The 21,899-nt window shown below is 38.9% G+C and overlaps 2 protein-coding genes across 4 annotated transcripts in view; one reads left to right on the plus strand and one right to left on the minus strand.

The window, feature by feature from the left end:
• Positions 1–6,914: 6,914 nt before the first annotated feature.
• On the plus strand, positions 6,915–16,014 carry LOC113541507 (proline-rich protein 7). Its single transcript, XM_026938507.3, has 3 exons — positions 6,915–7,277; positions 9,397–10,126; positions 14,774–16,014. Exons 2-3 carry the CDS (start codon positions 9,826–9,828, stop codon positions 15,223–15,225), a joined length of 753 nt encoding a protein of 250 aa, XP_026794308.2. The 5' UTR covers positions 6,915–7,277; positions 9,397–9,825; the 3' UTR covers positions 15,226–16,014.
• Positions 16,015–19,184: 3,170 nt separating this feature from the next.
• The window catches only part of dbn1 (drebrin 1), a 68,909-nt gene continuing 66,194 nt past the window's right edge, over positions 19,185–21,899 (minus strand). For all 3 annotated transcript variants that reach the window (XM_026938545.3, XM_026938544.3, XM_026938546.3), the window contains one exon: positions 19,185–21,182. In XM_026938545.3, the coding sequence (XP_026794346.1) occupies positions 21,130–21,182 (53 nt within the window). In that variant the 3' untranslated portion in view covers positions 19,185–21,129. The remainder of the gene's footprint in view (positions 21,183–21,899) is intronic.

A 21,899-nucleotide genomic window follows, 5' to 3' on the forward strand; every position in this document is an offset into this window, starting at 1 on the left:
GTTCAGTGTGGCCACGCCTCTAGTGCTAATAGAGAACATTTTCACAATATAATGTAGTATAGTGTATGTACAGCGCAGTGTGCCAGGCGCCATTTCAGTCTTTACTCTCGGCAGGCCAAGCTCTGAGCTGCGTTTTTTCCTCACTCTCCTCACACCGTGTCTCTCTCTGTTCCTGCTGTCTCTCTCTCCCTCACACCTCTCGCACTCTCTCTCTGGTGCAATCCTCCTATCGGTTGCCCAGCAACGCTCTTTAGAAGGAATTTTAAAAAGAATTAAAGTAATGGCACAAGCATATTCTTTTCAGTTTTTGAACCTGGAATGAGAAGAGAGCATGCGCGCCGACTGTGCTGCTGTGCACACACACAGCTGTGATTCCAGTCTTAGAGACCACACACTCTGCACGTTTAAGTGTTTTTCCATCTCTAACACACCTCATAACACACCCTGAAGCACCTCGTAAAGGACTCGGTAGTTAGGTGATGATTTGACTCAGGCGTCTTGGAGCCGTGGAACCACAAAAAAGGACAGAGTATTGAGTTTTTAAGATATGAATTAAAAAATCCTAATCATATAAAAAGGATAGTAAGAGTTACCTTGTTTCACTGAACGCAAGGTAGCAAAAAGAGACAAAGGAACACTTCGTTTCTCCGTCTGAAGCTATAAACGTTTTCATCGGGGTCATGGTAACAATCTCTGGAGAGAATTGCCCTCAATGGCACAAGTGGTCGTTGGTGCTAGAGGTGCTGGTTTGAGTATTTTAGAAACTGCTGATCTCCTGGCAATTTCACACACAACAGTTTCTACACAGAATGGTGCGAAAAACAAAACAAAAATAGCCATGTGTATACCAGACTAGTCAAATAACCACTCTTTACAACAGTGGTGAGCAGAAAAGCATCGCAAAATGCAGAACACTGTATGGTAAAAGCATAATTTAAAAAATGTTCTGTTCTTGGTAACGAATTGCAGTGTGTTCATGTGTTTTGTAGGTGAAATACGGTATGTTTCATCTGTTTATGCATTTATGCTTTCACATACTGTAAATGCTGAAAATTTAACACATTTAAGAGAAGTTGTTCATGTGGTATTGGTCACTAAACAAATTTTTTTGGTTTTGCCATTGGTAAATGTAATGTGGCTCATTACATAAAATGAGTTTGACACACGCCTGATCCATAGCACAGAGATCTATACAAACCCAAACAGAACAACGATCTGAATGACTATCTTTTACTACTACATTTTCACATTATTACTGACCTGAGTTATTAATACATGCGGCAAAAGCACAAAGGAAGAGACTGTTGAGCAAAGATTTGGTGCTGGTGGAATAAGCGTAGGTGGAAATGAATAGACGATGGTGAAATGATGGTGGTACAATTACAGGCTCAAATCATTTGCGTCAGAAGCACGATTTTTATTGAAATGCAGATAATCTTGTGCTGCTGTGTCCAAATAGTCACTTATTTAAAAATAGAGCAGCCCAGGGACGATGGAGGACGGTGTTCACAGGGCGTGTGACGCATTTTGTACTCACAAATGAGTTCTCATTCATCACACACGCATATACAGAGGGTATGAGTTTGGCACTTACTCGCTTACACAATAGCTGTTCTTGTCTCAAGTGTGTGACGCTGTGTCACCGATTGTGTCTGAATTACAGTGTCAGGGAATTTGAGTAATTCACCAAATATCCTGACATAGGATGCCTCACAGTGAGTGGTTCGTAATCTCTGGTTACACTGCAACAACCCCAGTGTTAACTGAAATCACTTGGGTAAATCTGTGCATTTATTTCCTTGTGTTACCTGTAAGACGCTTTGGGTAAAAGTGTTTGTCAAAATAAATTATATGTTATACTTTGAGCTTCTCTGTACTAGGCACTTGGTAGTCATTCAGACACAGGGGGCGTGGCCTTTTGCTTTCTCTTGTGTCACATTTTCCTGAGTCACACAAGGTTTTCATTCAAACTGAGTCATATTTGTGTAATATGCAGTGGCCTGGGAAAATCCATCACATGGTCAAATTTGGATATTTTCTACTATATGCAGTTATGAACAGTACAGATTTTCCTGGACTTTGCATATATCTCAAGTAAAAAAACAACAACAAAAAAAAAATCTAAAAAAAAAAAAAAGACCCATAGAAATCACATTAAATGAAATTCTAATTTTCTGTGGTGTATCTGATAAATTAAATTTTTTTTTTCCATTTTGTATTGTTTTGAACCTAGATTTGCCTTTAAAAACAAATATTCTGAAATTACAGGTTATGATTTTGAGATTTAAAAAAAATCAGAACCCTAAATACAAATCTTAAAAATTCAAATCTCAAAAATTATGTAAATTATGTAAATCCCACATCTGGATTCCCAGTAGACATTTTCAGTGTGATCAAACAAATAAAAGCGTTTTTATGTTCGCTATGTAAATATGTAAAATTTTATGTTTTATGTAAATAGCAAGTTTTCTATAATGATGTTAAACATTTGATGCCCAGGGTAACTATTTAGGTAACGTTCTAGCTAGTCATGCTAGCATTAAAAGTTAGCTGCTAAATAAGAAATTTAGCTATTTCAGTAGAACATAAAAAATTTTGATGCGCTTACCTTATTACGGTTTGTATCTTTCATGGACATGGTGCAAATGTGACAGACACCTATGATGCCGAGTTTGCTCACTCTGTAAACATCTACTTTTCCCTCAGAATCTTGGATGCTTCACCTTTTTTGCCTAATTTACATAAAATCTGTATTTTTTAAATTTTTGAGAATCGTACTTAAGGTTTTGATTTTTTTTAATTTCAAAACTGTAATCCATCATTTACGTAATCCATCAATCCATAATTTTTAATTATATGTCTTTAAAGACAACGCTTTCCCCTAGCAAGTTCAAAACAAAGATAAAACATTGTCACAAATGTAAATTTATTAAATACAACAGAGGAAAAAATTTATTTAATGTGACATAATTAATTCAAATATATGAAATTTACATTCAAATACTTTTGTCAGCTTCCAAGCTCCATACACTGATAGTCTAAAAGCAACTTTAATAATTTAATATGCAATATTATTATTATTATTATTATTATTATTATTATTATTATTATCAGCATCCTTCATGTCTTGAGGTAAAAGTCAGCATTTACGTAAACTGATCACTTTTCACTCTCACATAAGTACAGAAATAATCACTGAATAATTCAGTCAGTTCTGTTCTGTTTGCAAAATTTCCCATTTTTTATTAGTTCAAATATTTTAGAACTTTGTCCGTTGTCATCTGTACCGAGCGTATAAGTGCTCTTCTCTATTTTGATGACGATGGGACAGCATATGAGCATTGCGGACATTTTGACAGCTATCTAATTACAAAATGAATAAATTCTGCTAGTGATTCAACAATTTCAGAGAAATCACATTTAGCTAGTGAGGTTTATGACTGACTCTTTTTTTCAGTGCTGCATTTATTAAACTGGTTCCTTACCCAGCTTGACCCTAGCAGGAAGCCTAGGCCAGATTATTTAGTAAATAAAGACATTTCCATGTTTTGGTGAAATACATGCTTTATGTTTTCTTAAAGTTGCTAGATCTAAACATATTATAGGCAGAAACCCCCAAGTTTGGCCAAGATCCAATTTTTTTTGTCATTTTTGGCTGTTTGCCTGAATTCATCTGACATCTGATGGGTTTTCCCAGACCACCACACATATTCAAGTCATTCTCATCCCCATTCCTGGAGTAAGAAATGTCTCAAATTCCCACCAGTCGAGGAAAGAGTAGGAAAATGTTTCTTCTGTAAGTCAGACAGCCAGCACAGGCAAAAAACTTGCAAGGTGCACTCTGGGTTAAAAATCTCCAGTGCTTCGGTAAAATAGATGTATCTTCACCAATAACTTCAGCCCCAGTTAGATTAATGGTAATATGTGGCCTGAGTACTAGAATAAATCGTCTTGAAATGAGGATATATTAGTAGGCAACACAGCTCCAGGGTTTCCGGTTTGATCCTGAGATTGGGTTATTGTCTGTGTGGAGTTTCTCATGTCCTTTGCTTGTTTCTGTAGGTTTCCTCCAGGTTCTCCAGTTTCCTCCCACCTCCCAAAAACATGCCTAGAGGCTAAATTGCCACTAAGTGTGAATGAGTGTGTGAATGTGTGTGTGAATGTGTGTGTTCATGGTGCCCTGCGATGGACTGGCATTCCATCAAGGGTGAATCCTCTCTCCTTATGCCCAGTGATCCTGAGATAGGCTCCGGATCCCCCGCCATCCTGTTACTGAAGATGAATGAAGGAATATATTAGTAGCCATATTTGGCGCTGGTATGCCTACTCCTGAGAATAATAGCAATAGAAATAAGAATGCACTAGAGAAAAAACTTGAAGTGGAACAAAATGTCCCAAGTTCTCCTCTTCAAACATAAAAGATTTGTTCGGAAAGGAGCTCAAGGTTGATGGCTCTAAACCACCTCTTACCTCTAAACCACAAACTCTGTGTGTGTGTCTGTGAAACGAAAGAGAGGGAGCGAGGGAACAGGAAATCAAACAGAGAGAACAAAATAGCTCTGTGAAATGGAAGTATTCTTACGGTGCATGTGAAGAGCTACTGTTCCTGGAATCTACTGGGAAATAATCGGAAAAAGAAAAAAGAAGATAAATACATCAGTTGGGCTGAAGAGACACAAGGTTTTCAGCTTCACATGCAGGGCAGTGTTAAGTTTTAAAGTTTCTCTCAAAGCATGTTAAATGAAATCTGACATGTTCCTCTATGTGAGGCTTTTCTGTAGCATGATCTGTTTAGACGGACCGAACCGAGTAAACAGACTGAACAATTACTTTTGAGTTTTATTTGTCAGTAAGGCAGTTGTTTGGCTGTTGCAGGTTGGAACAGTTTGCTTTATTATTTCCTTGCTCTTTTTTTCTTATTAGTGCATCATGATTAATCAAATCAAGCTGAAATGTGTCTCACAGGCTCGTTCTAATCATCAGCTCTGTAGTGATGAATGTTGCTAAGGTCAGCGAAACACTATTTCAGCACTCTCTGTGAAGTTGTCATGAAAAAGCTTTTCAGTACATTCAGGGAGAGTGGAAACTCCAGTGTAGTAGTCAGTATTTGACTTTCCTGACGCTTGGTGATATCCAGGCCTAAATGTGACGTTTCATGAGTTTCATGTATGCTAGCAAAGACGGTTTATTAGTAACACATGAAAGACTTTGCGACTAGACAATGCAGAGTGAGCAGTAGATATGTCTGAGACTCAGAAAGAGGTACGAACAATACACTGCGGCTGTCTTCAGGGTGGAGCTGGAACAGAAACAAAACAGGAAACAGGTGAACGTTTTGCATATTTACAAATCATCCACAATGCAAAATTGTCAAGCCATTATCAAACTTGGAGGAGAATGCTGCTCCTTGACATCCATAAGGACCTGATCATTGACTGTATATAACAAAGCAACTATTTGAACCAGAATTTCAGTGGCAGAACTCACACCTAAAGCCTACTCAAAGCAGTTTGACCAGATTAGCCACGGTAATATTAGCATGCAGTAGTATACCTAATACAATGCGAACTGTATCATGTATCAAACGTATCATGTTTTGTCTACAGGCCCCCTAGAGGGCACCTTATCATGCTCTATCCATAATAGGAGCACCCTAGAGGGCACTTCATCACATTTTAACTACAGTAAGAGCACCCTAGAAGGTACATCACATTCTCTCCACTGCAAGGGCACCCTAGAGGGCACTTTATCTTGTTCTCTCCACTGCAAGGGCACCCTAGAGGGCATTTTATCACATTTTATCTAGAGTAGGGGATCCCTAGAGGGCACTTCTTCACGTTTTCTCCACTGAAAGGGCACTTCGTCATGTTTTCCCATACAAATGGGCACCCTAGAGGGCACTTTATCACATTTTAACTACAGCAAGAGCACCCTAGAAGGTACATCACCTTCTCTCCACTGCAAGGGCACCCTAGAGGGCACTTTATCTTGTTCTCTCCACTGCAAGGGCACCCTAGAGGGCACTTTATCTTGTTCTCTCCACTGCAAGGGCACCCTAGAGGGCACTTTATCTTGTTCTCTCCACTGCAAGGGCACCCTAGAGGACATTTTATCACATTTTATCTACAGTAAGGGCACCCTAGAGGGCACTTTATCATGTTTTATCTATAATAGGGGCACCCCAGAGGGCAATTAATCACTTTTTCTCCACTGTAAGAGCACTTTATCATGTTTTGTCTACAGTCTGTGCACCCTAGAGGGCACTTTGTCACATTGTATCTACAGTAAGGGCAGCCTAGAAGAAACTTCATCACGTTTTCTCCACTGTAAGGACATCCTAGAGGGCACTATCACATTTTATCTACAGTTGGGACACCCTAGAGGGCACTTTATCACTTTTTCTCTACAATCGGGGCACCCTAGATTAGATTAGATTAGATTCAACTTTATTGTCACTGTGCAGCATACGAGTACAGAGCCAACGAAATGCAATTTCGTTGAGTAGAGGGCACTATCACATTTTATCTACAGCGCAGACACCCTAGAGGGCATTTGATCACATTTCATCTACAGTAAGGGCACCCCATGGTATTTTCGTCCACTGCGGCACCAGTGAGTCCACCAGTGCACCCAGTGTTCCCAGCTTTGTCTCTGGATCCACAGCAAAGATGAATGGATGAATGAATCAAAAATATTTACACCAAAATATAAATTGATAAGAATGATTAAAAGCTTTTCCTCTTTTCAAAGAAAGATCCCAAAGCAGCAGAAGAATGCAGATAACCAGAGAAAGAGGAGTCTTGAGAAACAGACGAGTTGTTTGGCTGTGTAATGGAAGCTCCTGTGAAAAAGGTGTGATGCAGAGGAGAGCATTTATGATTCATAATAAAATATTTGTGTCGTGAACAGCCTTATCAGTGTCCATGACTCAGGTTGGAAGCATCCGTGACAGTGCCATTAGTTGGTTTTTTTGGAAAATGCTGAAAAAGGAAAGGAGGAGCGAGAGGGAAGTTGATATGGTTTGGAGAATCGTTTGAAAGCGCACGCACGCACACGCACACACACACACACACACACACAGAGACACACGCGCACGCACGCACACACACACACACAGAGACACACGCGCACGCACACACGCACGCACACACACGCACGCAGCACGACGCACTCGGCTCGTGACAGCATCGTTGAGCGGGTGCGCTTCATCAGCAGCTCACGCCAAATCACGCAGGTATCGGATCTCAGAAAACGACGAGACGAAGGAGTTCATCAAGGTAAATGTGTGTGTGTGTGTGTGTGCGTGTGTGTGTGTGTGTGTGTAGGGAACCTGTGTTTGTGATAACCTTAAAACGTGAGCTGCTTAACTGCATTGAGTCTGCTTGCTCTGATGTTGCTTTCCAGGTGAGACATTAGAAATAAATCTGTATGGAATAAAGGAGAACAGGTGCTCTCACACACATGGCATCAATTCGCTTGTCTGAGGTGATGCGCAGTGATTATTATGTATAACAACCATACTGCAAATATTTCATCCATTTCATTTAATATTACACTGTGCTATTAAGAACTTCCCTTGTCCCTGACACCAACTACTACTACTATTATTATCATCATCATTATTATTATTATTATTATTATTATTATTATTATGCTTATAAGGAATCGAATCTTCCTGATTGCATCCAACTGATCATATGAAGTACACCAAAATAATACACTACACCATACACTGCGCACTATCCTACCATACTGTTTAGTACACTAGTCTGCTATTCTGAGCAGAGCATAACACGCACTAGTATTATGCATGTCATGAGTGAAGGCTGTTATCTGAATTATTATATTTGTATTTGTTTTTCCAGCACATGTTACTTCTATATTCATTCTAAATGAAAAGTGAATGCCATAGCCATTGTATTGTCTGAATACATGTTGAATACATGTTGAATCTGATTGGTCAGAGGGTGTTGATTAATTTCCTCTAACAGCAGCTCTGACAATAGTAATTCAAATCTCAGGTTTATATTAATGCACACATCGTTGCTATAGTAACAGCTCATTCACAGGGATTACTTAATCCAAGCCTAATAATAAACACATTTTAAAAAAAAAAGGTGACAATGAAAAATGTATAATCGTTGATATGGTGAAGGAGGTTTAAAGAGTTTATTTAACATACATGGAAGGAGTCTCCAGTGTCAGCACTTCGTAACGGTCGGTAAGTTTTCCGCCACAGGGCTTTCTCGGTAACGTGACTTAAACAGAGAGAAAAAAGAGAGGGGGTGAGGGAATGACTGTTTATAGCTGCTATAACGTAAGCGATAACAGGAACAAACTCATCTCAAGGATGTAACATAATAACATAAAAATGTAACTCTGAATTATTAAAAAAGCATGATGTGTCATGTATTAATAAATCGCTGAGGTACAACAGGAATAAAACACTTCAAGATGTGATATTTTCTTATAACAGCACTTCCTGTTGTGTTTTATTCCTTACATATTTAATACACAACACTATAATCATTAGAAAAATCACAGGAGACTAGAAAGGTCAGAGCAAAATCACATTTCTGCCACAGTTAAGTAAAAAGTGATGACAGCTCACTAATCGCATTGAGGCAGCAACTGCCGAGCAACCGAGGCCGACCGAAACTCCAAACCCATCAGCCAAACAGTGACGTATTTGGGCAGAGGTGATGAACTACGCAGCCTGTGTGAAGCTGCCCTGGCATTATGTACAAGACAGGCATAATTAGACTGTGTGATAGCTGGACAGAAAACACTCTGAGTCTGAGAAGCATTCATAGATCTTTATAGAGTCACTGCAGTGATTCAGAGGCACTGATGAGAAAGTGATAAACAAAGCAACGCATTGATGTAATCTGTCTCCTCAAGGTCAGCAAGAGGCGAATTTCAAATGCCATAAGATAGGACTACAGAGTCGTGCTGGAGCCATAACGAGACGGAGAACATGTGCGGGAGAGACACTTGCATGAGTGAGGTTAATAGCAGGCAGTAATGGCATATCGGTTTGTAGGAGGGAAACACAGGAATCGGCATGATTAGAGGTATTGTTAAAAGTCAACGAGGCATCATGCTGACAGTCACTATTACTTTTGAGCACTCGAGTTATAAAATGCTAAATGAGAACTCGTTCTCCTGACACAACCTTTTCATTCTGCTATAGGAATAGCAATGTGTGTTTTAATTGTCCAGTGTGTAAAAATGATACTCAACAGGTTTAATCTTTACAAGTCATTATGAGGACTGTGACATCAGTTGTAGAAGGATCCATTTGTTTAAAATATTATTCACTGCTTTGAAAATATGACATGCTCTTAAGTGATGTTATTACACCTCCTCGCATGTCCGTTCCTTTTTGTCGATCAGAGCGTGTCCTGGCGTCCTCTGGAGATCTGAAAAGACCTGATACAAAGGATCAACAAACGCAAAGAGGGAATCTCAGCTTTGAAAGACTCAGGCCAAGCTCTGAAGGAAAGTCCGTCGTGGAAATTACTCTGAAAAGTGTTCTTTCTTGGATTGGATGCTTTGCAGCCTTCTTGCTATCTTCACACTCTCCACTCTGAGGAAGTCCACCTCATGGGATAAAATATTCTGCATTCGACTGCGTTTCACCTGAAGAAAATGTTCTTAATCAACTGTCAAGTCTGTTTAATTTGATGATTTGAAGAAAATATGATTTTAAGGCGTGCCTGCGTGGTTTTCATACTTGACTGAAGATTTTAGCAATTTAAGAATCGTGACTTTCCGTTTTCTCAGCTGGATTGCTGAGGTTTTGTTGTTATCAAGGATACAATCATGGTGATGTCCCAGGGTACCTACACTTTCCTGGCGTGCTTTGCTGGATTCTGGCTGATTTGGGCCCTTATTGTCATGGTTTGCTGCTTCTGCAGCTTTGTGCAGCGTAAACTGAAGCGGCGGCGTGAGGAGAGGCTGAGGGAGCAGTGTCTGAGGGCCTTGGAGATGGAGCCTTTGGAGTGCACAGGGGTAGGATACCCTCCGAGAGAACCACCTCAGTTCTGTCCACCACCTCAAATGATGTCTCCACAGCTGCCAGTTGCCCACACGATTCCTCAAGGGAACTGGACACCACCCCCAGGTAGGCAACTATTTGTTTATGATCCTTATGCTTTACGTTCATTTTTTTTAAAAAAAAAAAAATCAAACTCTCTCAAATGACAACCAAAATAATACATTAGTACCTTATTGTTCAACATCAATAGGATGTGTACCTGGATGAATATAATTTAGCATAAAATCAGACTCTGAGGTTGTCCAAGCAGAACAAAATATTGACAGAGGACATTTTCAGTGACATTTTCAATGATGGAGCACTGGGTCACTTTGACTGTTGTGCAAAATCATTTGACCTCAAGACCTCAAAGAATGAAAGAAAGAACATGTAGGATTAATTGGAACAGCAGTCCAAACACTCAGTCAGTGGAAGAGTGACAGGAACGGTGTCACGACAGCGCCGACGTCCTTAGATTACAGGAGAAGTAATTGAGTATTAGGAAAGAAATAACACATGCGACTAATTTCAAGAAAATCTGATTGTCGGAACACTTCTAGAAATATTCATCTTATGCAATGTAATGTCACAGTCCAACAGTAAGCTCTGTTATTAAATGTTTGGCTCTCTAACTATTAAATAAGCCTGGTCTGTTTTTGCTCATGTGGGCAGTGCAGCAGAAAATGTCTGCACCTCACACAAGGCATGCAGACGTAGCCAAATTCTTTCATGCAAAACATGGTAACAGAGAGCAGTGTGGGTGGCAAGTGGGCAGAAGAGTACATCGGTGAGCTAGCAGCAGAGAGAGCTGGGCTAATCATGCACTCCTGCAGCTAGGCAGGCTGCCAGATACAGAGGATCCCTGGGCCAGGCCGAAGAATGTCCTCTTATAGAAGGTCCAGACACACACAGGACTGATGGCTACACAGTAAGACAGGAACTGAATAAAAGGTCAGCATGGCAGACAATATAAATCAAGCAGAATTCAGCTTTTAACAATGAAGGTGTGAAGGTTGCACAATAGCTTGATGGTCCAGCCCCTACAGTTTCAGTGAGAACTAGCAAAACACAGGGTTTTTTTTTTTTTGGTGTATAGGGGAAACTCTGTTGAGCTTGAATAACTAATCCATTTAATAACAACCTAATTAAGTAGTTTTAGTAGCACTGCCTAACATGGTGCTATATTTAAAAAGGTTTTCTTGCACACTAACTGTGCTTCAAGCAAAATACTGTTCCAGGGATCCGATGGCCACACGGGTTATGCTTAGGGTCCAATCAACAAGTGGTGTCCTTGATACAGCTTAGTTTTCTGGAGATGGGCAATCTTGCAATAAGTGATTAGGTTCTCACCCAAAGGTTATTCCTAATGCTGCCTTTCTACCTACAGTATCATGATTTGAGACATTGTAGATATACATTCACTATCCACAAGACCTGTACACCTGCACATTCATGCAGTTATCAAATGAGGTGATCAATGTTCACACCAAACATCAGAATCTCAGTGTCTTTGACCGTAGCATGGTTGTCGGTGCCAGATGGGCTGGTTCGAGTCTTTCAAAAACTGCTGATCACCTGGGATTTTCACACACAACAGTCTCTAGAGTTTATATGGAATGATGTGAAAAACAAAAAACATCCAGGTCTGTGGATGTTAATGCCTTGTTGATGAGAGACGTCAGAGGAGAATGACAAGACTGGTTTGAGCTAACAGAAAGGCAATGGTAACTCAAATAATCACTCTTTACAACCACAGTGAGTAGAAAAGCATCTCAGAATTGCACACCCTTGAGACAGATGAGCTACAACAGCAGAAGATCACATTGGGTTCCACTCATGTCAGTAAAGAACGAGAATATGAGGCTACAGTGGGCACAAGGTTTGACGTGTTGTGCATTCTGACATGCTTTTCTGCTCACCACGGTTGTATAGAGTTGTTATTTGAGTTACCATAGCTTTCCTGTCAGCTTGAACCAGTCTGGCCATTCTTCTTTGACCTCTCTCATCAACAAGGCATTTCCACATGCAGAACTGCCACTCATTGGATGTTTTTTGTTTTTTATCACCATTCTGTGTTAACTCTAGTGACTAAAAATCTCAGAAGATCAGCAGTTTCTGAAATACTCAAACGTCTGGCACCAACAACCATGCCACAGTCAAAGTCACTGAGATCACTGAGATTTTTTTCCCTATTCTAATGTTTGATGAGAACATTACCTGAAGTTCTGGATCTGTAGCTGCGTGATTTTCTGCATTGCACTGCAGCCACATGAATAACCAAGTGTACAGGTGGTCCTATTCCTAAAGTTCCTAAAGTTCCTAAAGTGGCTATTGGGTATAGATGTAACACTTTACTTTCCTACATGACTAAAATCTGATTTCGATTTAAGCCAGTATCTTTGGGTTTGTGTTTCCATGACAACTTCAAGAGACTCAGAAGCAAATAGGTACATTTTGTTACACAGCAGCCTACTCATTCAAAATTTCATCTCTGAGCTTTATCAAGGCCAGATGGTCTGTGGTATTCAGTCCATCGGGTAAGCAGACCCTTGTGATTTCAGCACATCTGAATTCAACCTGCACAGTATGATTGTGTAGGTAGTGTTTGGAACATTCAGGGTCTCTGGGAACCGTTTTCAAACGGAGGAGATTGCATTTAGGTTTTCCAAGAAGAATCAAAATATGTCCCATCTGCTTTTTCCTTGGGTAGAACTTATGTAGGATTGTCCAGCAGTACTTAAAGTCAGAAAGTAGTGATGATAACAGGCCAATGCACAAAGTGGTAGTATGTAATGGTGCATTTCAATTAACCTTCATAAGCCTGTATCTTTATCTCTAGCCTCAGTAAGGGGTTTATTTCTTCACAGGGGCAAATCTATCTCAGCATTCATCTGTTGGAGTGAAGTGTGACCTTGCAAGGGCAGATTAAAGCTCTACTGACTATCAGACTTGAATAAAAAATGCCAGGCCCTCATTTATGGTGCCTAACAAGCTGTTTTCTTATCATTAATACCACAGCAACATTTAATTCTCGAATCTGATTGTCAGAAGTTATTGATTCATTTTCTTGATCCCACAGCATTGTTGAATTCTCAAATCAGAAGGTGGGCATCTATTTTTATAACAGCACAGCTCTGATGGTACTTCCAGCTGTAACATAAATGACAGGTTTATATTAATGCGCTCATTCAAATACGTTATAGTTTCTATAGTAACAACTCATTCACGGAGACCTGTATGGCGGACGCTCCACATCTAAGGATAATAATAAACAGATTTAAAATACAATACGTTGTTTAACAAAGAAATATGTACAATTGTTGATGTGTTAAAGCTAAATAACATTTATGGAAGGAGTCTCTAGTGTCAACTTCAGGACAGAGAAGTTTACACTGCGGTTTCTCTACATGAAAAGCTGCATTTTTCTATCCTAATAAACTTCAGCAGAGAGAAAAAAGAGAGACTGGTGAGGAAATGGTATTTCATGGTATTCATATTTCATATAACGTAAGCGATAACAGGAAATAACTTGTGTCACAGATGTTCCATAACATTAAACATACCTTTAAATGATTAAAAAGTGTGATGTGTCGTAATCGTTGGTGAATTCTTATGCTGCTCAGTGGCCCATGGAGGCTCTCACTATGTTACAGCAGATCTCTGTAGAAGTAGAATTAGATATCTTTAACCCTTACATGTCCAGTGTTCACACTTCTGGACTGTTTAATCAAGCCTGTTTTTAGGAAATGTATAAATTACTCCATTACGTGTTACTTTTTCTAATCCAACCCGGCTAACAGTGGCAGACGTAGCCCAGTTCTGGCATTTCTGTCTAAAATATACAAAAAAGTCTAAAATATCATACTGTAACAAAAATTAGCTTTTTTAAATGATATATAAATTAAGAGATTATTAAATATATATATATATATATATATATATATATATATATATATATATATATATATATATATACATATATGGTATTCAACTAACACAATTACTTAAGCATTTTAGTATATATATATATATATATATATATATATATATATATATACACATGAGTTATATATATACACATAAGGATAATATTTTAATCCTTATTTTTTTTAGCAATAACACATTGTAAGCATTTTGGGGCAGTAATATCTATGTTTTTACTCCATTTTACTTTTACTTATGTGTGCTAACCAGATATTTTTAATGTAAGTGATAATTTTTTTAGAATGTGCACGTAATTTGTGCGTAATAAAGCCATCTAAAATCTTGATATGTTTTATAATAATTTATGCATGAAAAGGAGACAGTTCTGACTTGAGAGTGTTCTGGAAAGACATTGTCATGACCCGATGTTGCATAAAGAATCTACCCATGAAAACATACCTAACAAACTGAAACCACAAAAAATTCTAACGATTTTCTGTATTAAATACATCACTAACAAGTAAAACTTGTATTTATATACAGGGTATCTATAACACACTACAACACTCAAATAATGAACAATATGGCGGTAGGTTGTACAATATTGTGGTACATTAGAGCAGAAGTAGTACCAGACAGCTCTATAACGCCCAAATGATGAACTACATGGTGAACAGGAAACAAACAGAAGCTTTTTCTTTATTAACTAAAATATATTTTATTAATTTATTATCCTGTCTATTATTTTGCAACGTCCATTAACAAAGTAAAAAAAAAAAAATCTGTTTCCCTGAAATTTCTGTTCCTCAGCTCCTATTCTCCCAGTGGATAACGATGCCTGTGGAAAACCGCCTTGCTACGAGGAGGCCGTTCTGATGGAGGATCCTCCTCCCCCTTACAGCGAGGTCCTTGCCGATCCCAGAGGTGGAACGTACACTAAACCTGTACTGAGGTCCTCCAGGGAGCACCAGGAGTCCGAGACCAGAAAGATGGCGCCCGTGACTGTGTTTTCCGAGCGTGGCTATTCGTCGCTGATCCGCTTTCCCTCGGCCAGACGCTGGGACTCGCTGGACCACCTGCTCTCCAACGTGGACCTTAACCACTCCAGCATGGCGTTGGAGCCGCACGCCGCGGCGATGGCCACAATGCCCCGTGACGGGCGCGCTCACATGGACTTGGGCCTGCGCAGCCTACGGCCTCTGGACCACAGCTATGGACTGCCCACTGCTTTCCCTCTGTTGGGACGAAGCACGGCAGTGTGAACCTCCATTTGGACCACTGTGTGACACTTTACGAGGAAAATTGTCAGCCCTTCCTGCAGGGTTATTGATTTGGCAATTTTTTTTTTTTGCGCAGTGATTGGTGAGAAAAGCTTCTCAGAAGGACTCAAAAAATCTTTTCTTCTCAAGCTGAAGATCGTATGACAGATGTATTTCTCCAGCTCTCTTTCTTTCTTTCGCTGTGTGGCGTCCCTGCCTGATGCAGAGCAGTAGCTATTATGTGAGCATTGTTGCCATGGTTCCTGGGCCTCTCTTCTTCCCTTTTTTTTGTCTCGACAGCCTTGGACTGATGTAACATAAGCAGGATTTGAAATTCTGTTTTGTAAACTAGATATAGCACAGGGCCACAGCATAGCAAAACATTCATGGTCTGTACTGTAGCCATATCATAGCCTGGGAGTCGGAGTGTGTCAGAACAGTGGCTTACCGTCTGGACATTCAACTCCACATTTAGCATTTTTAAATTTGGTAAGGAGACCCTTATGGCTTTCGTTGACAGATAGCATCTTTTCAGGGCAGCAGTTGGTTCACTTTGCATACTGTAATTTAATCAGCGGTGCTCCAAAGCGAGGTTTCATTATGACATTGACGGGATGGTTTTGTAAAATAATCATAATAATAATAAGAAGAAGAAACTGTCCTGGTGCAGTCTGACTCTCAGACTAGGTCCATCATGCTGCTCAAGTGTACAAAATGTACTGTATAAACTGTGAAAAATGACCTTGCTGCTCTGACAAGGTAAAATGTTATGAAATACAGACATCTGCACAAGTTTTCTTTTCTCCGTAGAAGGATCTAGTATATATAAAGGTAAAACCTTCTTCAGAATAATAATTATGTGTTCTACAAGAAGAACAGAACAATTTGATAACTGTCTGCTGTCTTCACTTGCTTGAAATGTCTCTTGCAGCTTTTAATTCATTAGCACATGCGGGTAAAAGAGACACAGTCATCGTCGTTTTTTTGTCTCTGTTTAAAAACTTTTATACTGATGCATTTTTCATGTCCCAGTTTGTTTCACGGACTGATCACATAATTACGACTTCGCCTCACTTAAATAATGTGAATTAAAATTCCTAAGCATTTCCTTTTTCACCTGGCATATCCTTTTTCACCATATATAACATTAAGCTGTGTTTACTTGACAGATGATCTTTCTTTTCTCAAATTCTTACTTGTTTGAGTGACAGATTTCTGATTTAATTCGTGCAGCAGTATTCATTTGAATGTATTTGTGTATCACTTTGGGATGGATAAACAGTCGTATTCTTAAATGGTGCTCTTTTGGAGTCGTGGTAACAAAATCTAATTTGCTAATGCAGGCCACATTTCTTCAGTGTGCTGAATGCTGCATTGTGTAAAAGCCTTGATTTCATTTTGACAGAATCAACTTCTATTGCCGTCATTTGCCATTTATTCTCGCTGCCCTCACTCGGCTCTCTCTACCTCATTCATCCTAATGGCTGTCTTTGTTAACATCTCAGCATATGAATGTTGTGTTCAAGCACTCGGTCCGTGCTTTCAAATGACATTTGATTAGAATTCATTAAGATGCTAAATGAGAAACACTTTATTTGTTTATTTATTTATGAATTTTTTAAACAGTGAGCATTTAACAGAATGCTTTAGGCGCACGATGATGTCTACTGGTTTGCAGGAACTATTTATTTAGACTCTTTATTTAGAAAGTTACCTATATGACCAAACTGCTACAATATACACTCTCTTTTCTACCTTTAGTGAGTATCTTCTACCCGGAAAGGTGCAAGAAGTCAACCTGTAAACGGATTAGAGATGTTCCACGGATTAGAAAAGTTTCAAATTGTAATTGTTGTTGAAACCCTTTATTTTAAAAAGTTATTTTCTGTTCCAGTGTAATTTCAAGAAAGTATAGCCTAAACCTAAACATTGTCCCAATAGACCTAAATTTCTGGCCAGAATTTGTCACTTCCTGTAACCAGGCATGCAGGAAGTGACAAATTCTGGACAGGAATTTAGGTCAGGATTACAAACCACGCCCCTTACAAGGTACGCCCACTATTACAAGTTACACCCACAACAAACACGCCTGTCTTTGAGTGGGCATGGGAATGTTGTGTAGTATAAGTTGCTAGTAGGCGTTCCTTGTAATGGGCGTTCCTTGTAATGGGCGTGGTTTGTAGTATTGCAGGACGCAGACAGACCGTTCTCACTAAAGCCGGGTTTTCAAAGATGGAGCAACGTTAGGAAAATCTGTGTAGAAAGTATTCTTTCCTACGATTCTGCAAACAAATTGCAGTGCAAAGTAGAAGGCCGCTCTAAAGATGTCAAAAAATAAACACATAGGTTTCTGTTTAAATGCAGTGTTTGGTTTTATTTATACTCCAGGCTTCCTGTAAGCAGAGTAGGCGATCATATGTAAAGAATGTTATTAACCGTTTTGTTATTTCATCCGTGGAATGTTGGAGGAGGAATGAAAAAATATCATTTCTGTTCAGAACAAACCAAACTGCTAATGCTATGTTACTAATTCAGGAGTGGTCCCTAGAACAAAATGATGTACCTTAAAATCATTTTTAAAGGAAACTCTAGTCACATTGCTATTATGTAAACACACTAAAGATATAAAAGATGTACCCTTGTTGAAACCACTGTAGTGACAAAGAAATGTACAGTTTAATACTTTTTTCTGAGTATAAAATTTTTCTGAGTCTATAAATTCTTCATTTTTATAGCTGTATATAAACATTTTGTTTGTAACATTCCTCTTGCTCACAACCTGTACTGAACCTTAATTTAATACATAATAATTTTTTTTTAAAGCTCTAAGGACCTTGTGAAATGATAAAAAGGTCAGACGGGAGTAGATCGAGTACCAGAGCTGACAGATTTGAGCATTTAGAAGGACAGAATTGCAAAACATGCAAAACCACGACGCCAAGGCCATAGCAGAACTCTAATCTTTTTGTTTCAGTGAAACTCAAAACTCCTATTTATTTGATGTTTAATACTTATCTAGTCCTAGAATTACACACGGAGATGTAAATATGTCTATATTTTGGCAGCTCAGATGTTAAACAGCTCAAAAACAAAACCAGGTTCACTTTAGAGGGAAGTGAATCTCATTGCACTTTAATCAGAATCAAATAAAAATAATCATTGATGACCAAATGTGATTAAGACCTTGACGGTTTCTGTCTACATGGTTTGCTTTGTGTTCTCGCTCACAGTTTTATTTCCCTCTCCTGTGTTTTCATTAGTTCTTTGTCTTTGTTCGTTCCACGGGCAGTGAAGCAAAAGACAGAGGTGTAAACTGTCGCTCCTCTGCCAGCGTGTTGCTAAGCGACTGAAACCGAGCTCCGTGGGTCTGTTTACATAGAATAATAAAACAGCATCCATCCATCCATCTATCCATGCATCCATCCATCCTGTACACGTCTGCTCTAAGTGCTCTGTGCACTTTAAATAAATGAATCATTCACAGGTTTCACGTGACAACACGTCTTGTTTCTCCAGTTGTCCCTGTGTCTAGAAATATTATATAATATCAGGGATCTCACCCTTAACATTTAATCAATTAGAAATGTTTTATTATTTATTGAATTTTATTATTATTATTTTTATTTATTTATTTATTTATTTATTTATTTATTTTACATTTTTCTTTACAACTTTTTTGTCTGAATGTGTACCATGCAGTGTTCATGTACACCATGCAGTGTGCTTTATGTGTGTGTGTGTGTGTGTGTGTGAGACCATGTTTACTGGAGCTGTGTGCTAATTCATAGCTGCTTTGTATCAAAACCTACTCTAGAAAGATAATATTTAATTAAATGTTGGCTGGACAGCTTGAAGAAGTCACCGGCGTCTGCCTACGTCAATAATAAAAGTGAAAACATCGCAAAGGGTGTGAAATCAGAAGGAAGTATGTATACATATATTGCACCAGTGAGCTGAGTGACTTGTTTTTGAAATCTTTTATTAACATACAGAAGCACGTAGCATGTCACAAAAGATCTTGTGCTTGTTTCAAAAACAGCATGTGACAGAAAAAGCGGACGGAGGGGGAAAAAAGGAGAAGGATAGAAAACAATAATAAAAGAGAGAGAAAGAAAGAAATAAAGAGAGAGCCTTTAGGAGTTGCTAAGCCTTGCTTCAGGGACAAAGGGCAAACTGGAGTAGTATATTAGTAGTAATAGTAGCAATAGTATTGGTAGTAGTAATCTCCTAGTAGTGTGTGAGAGAAAGAAAGAGCGTAAGAATCACTACAGAGGAGCTCGGAGGGTAAAGAGTACACTGAAATCACGTCAAAAGGGCCTCGGTTATGGTTAAAGATGCGGGTCGGCTCCCGTCACAAACCAGCCACGTAAAACCCGGGTTAAGAAACATGTTAAGAAAGCACATCCGTTCCTACGCCAATCGTTTCAGTTACACACGTTTCATCACTGTCGTCCTGTGTTGATTTTATTTACAAAACAATACTACATCAGTTTAGTATTATTGCTTAATTTCACCTCTTTTACTTTGTAGTAGTAATAATAATAATAATAATAATAAAAAAACTTGAACTTGACGAACTAAAACGACAAGGCTTAGGATCGTACTGAAAATCGGATGCACTGAAAAACAGGTCAGAAATACGAAACTACGGAAGACTGAAGACAGTCAAAGCTACAGATGTGTGCTAATTTTGAACAGAATCGTCTAGGAATTCGTAGAGGTCGAGCTGTAAGAAGGAACCGTGGATATGATGGATAAGTATCCAGTATGTCAGACTTTTAGCAATACTTAGTGGTCAAATCACATAAGAAGGCTTTCGATGCCTTCATAACATTTACCACAGGGTTCAATTCCAGATGGCAAAGACATCACGTTGGATTAGAGGGTTTAGTAAAACCATATACAAATTCCAATATCCACAGGAAATGTTACTCTCCCTTTAAAAAGCACACACACACACACACACACACACACGTATATACATACAGACACATAGCTAAATGTGCATTAAAATAGTTATTGCCTAAGCTCAAAGTCAAATCGATTCTAATTCTATTGCGAACACTGGAATAAAATTAAAATACTACTTTTTATAGGTAGTCAAAATATATCTGTGGCACCTGATTCTAAATCAGAAAACACCAACACGATAGTGTGAAAAAATCAAATCACTGAAAACCCTTGGCACAGGAAATTAAGCAAATTAAGCAGTGTTTAATAATCATTACCTGATTGGAATGTAATGGCACCTAAGAAACAAGTTTAATCACGCAGATTTCAAACGAATAACGTGAACACACCAGGACAAACACAGTGGTGTGTATCTTCTCATTCAGATTCGATTGGCGAAAAAAAGAGCAAACACGACGAAAAACTTGATATTGGCTTAAATTATTGGTGATCGGAATAAGAAAGGTGCTGACTACTAGCCTGAGCATCTAACAAGGGGAAGTTCGGTACTACCTTGGCTGGAGCTACGAACCTTTCCGTCATTCGAGGTTCTAGCACATCACTAAAACAGGACGCTCTATCTGCTACTGGTCACACCTGTCAGGCACAGGGAGTCAATACAACACAGGTGAGCGCTAAATACACACCGTGCTATACTCTGCATAGCAAAAAAGAGAACGGAAATAAATAATGACTTGTACACACACACACACACACACATACACACACACACACAAACACGCTCACACACAGACTAACCGAGAGAGCTTAAACCCGCTGGCATCTTTAACAATAACCCAGATCCTTTTCAGTGGCTAACCTTTTTTGTTTGTTTCTTTTTTTTTTTTGCTAAAATATCATACAGATTTGTATCGTAATAAGCTTGTAATAAGCTTTGTAAAAGTGTTTTTTTTTTTTTCCTGGGAGTCGTAGGCTAGCGGCCTCCACTTAGTGGTCTTAGTCATCGTCATCCACCACAGGGTCCGTGTCCCAGCATGTGATGTCAATCTCTGCAGCAAGAAAACAGAAGATAAGATATATACTCACTTTATTAGGAACCCTTATACACCTCGTACAAATATCCAATCAGCCAATCATGTAGCAGCAGTGCAGTGCATAAAATCACGCAGATACAAGGAAAGAGCTTCAGTTAATGTTCACATCAAACATCACATCAGGATGGGGAAAAAACTTCATATTGACCGTGGCATGAGACGCGTCGTGCATTCTGAGATACTTTTCTGCTCACCGCGGTTGTAAAGAGTGATTGTTTGAGTTACCGTAGACTCGAACCAGTCTGGCCGTTCTCACTCGCTGGATGTTTTCTGTGTGAATTCAGGAATCACAGAAGATTTCTGAAATGCTCACACTGTGAGTCTGGCACCAACATCCATGCCATGCTCAAAGTCACTGAGATCACGACCTTTCCCCATTCTGATATGCGATGTGAACATTAACTGAAGCTCTTAACCTGTATAATGTTCATAAAATGTTATAATGAATTCATAAGGCATTATGCATGTTGTTATACCTATTTATGAAAATGCATTACACTTTATAGCAGTGTTTATTATGCACTGTGAAGTGTTAACACACATTATAACCAGTGCTTGAAACATTCTAACATTAATAGCAAAGAAACTCATTTTCTTAAAAAAAATAGTTTCCTATTCATGTGTTTATTGTTCTATGTCTGTTAATAACAGCGGTATAGCTGTTGTTTTATA

The sequence above is a fragment of the Pangasianodon hypophthalmus genome, chromosome 15 (assembly GCF_027358585.1).
Source record: "Pangasianodon hypophthalmus isolate fPanHyp1 chromosome 15, fPanHyp1.pri, whole genome shotgun sequence".
NCBI classification, from domain to species: Eukaryota; Metazoa; Chordata; class Actinopteri; order Siluriformes; family Pangasiidae; genus Pangasianodon; species Pangasianodon hypophthalmus.

Bases quoted from the DNA above. Each gene is read 5' to 3' on its own strand.
- LOC113541507 (XM_026938507.3), top strand. From the start codon at position 9,826: ATGGTGATGTCCCAGGGTACCTACACTTTCCTGGCGTGCTTTGCTGGA. The intron at 10,127-14,773 runs GTAGGCAACTAT...TCTGTTCCTCAG, and splicing joins GAACTGGACACCACCCCCAG to CTCCTATTCTCCCAGTGGAT.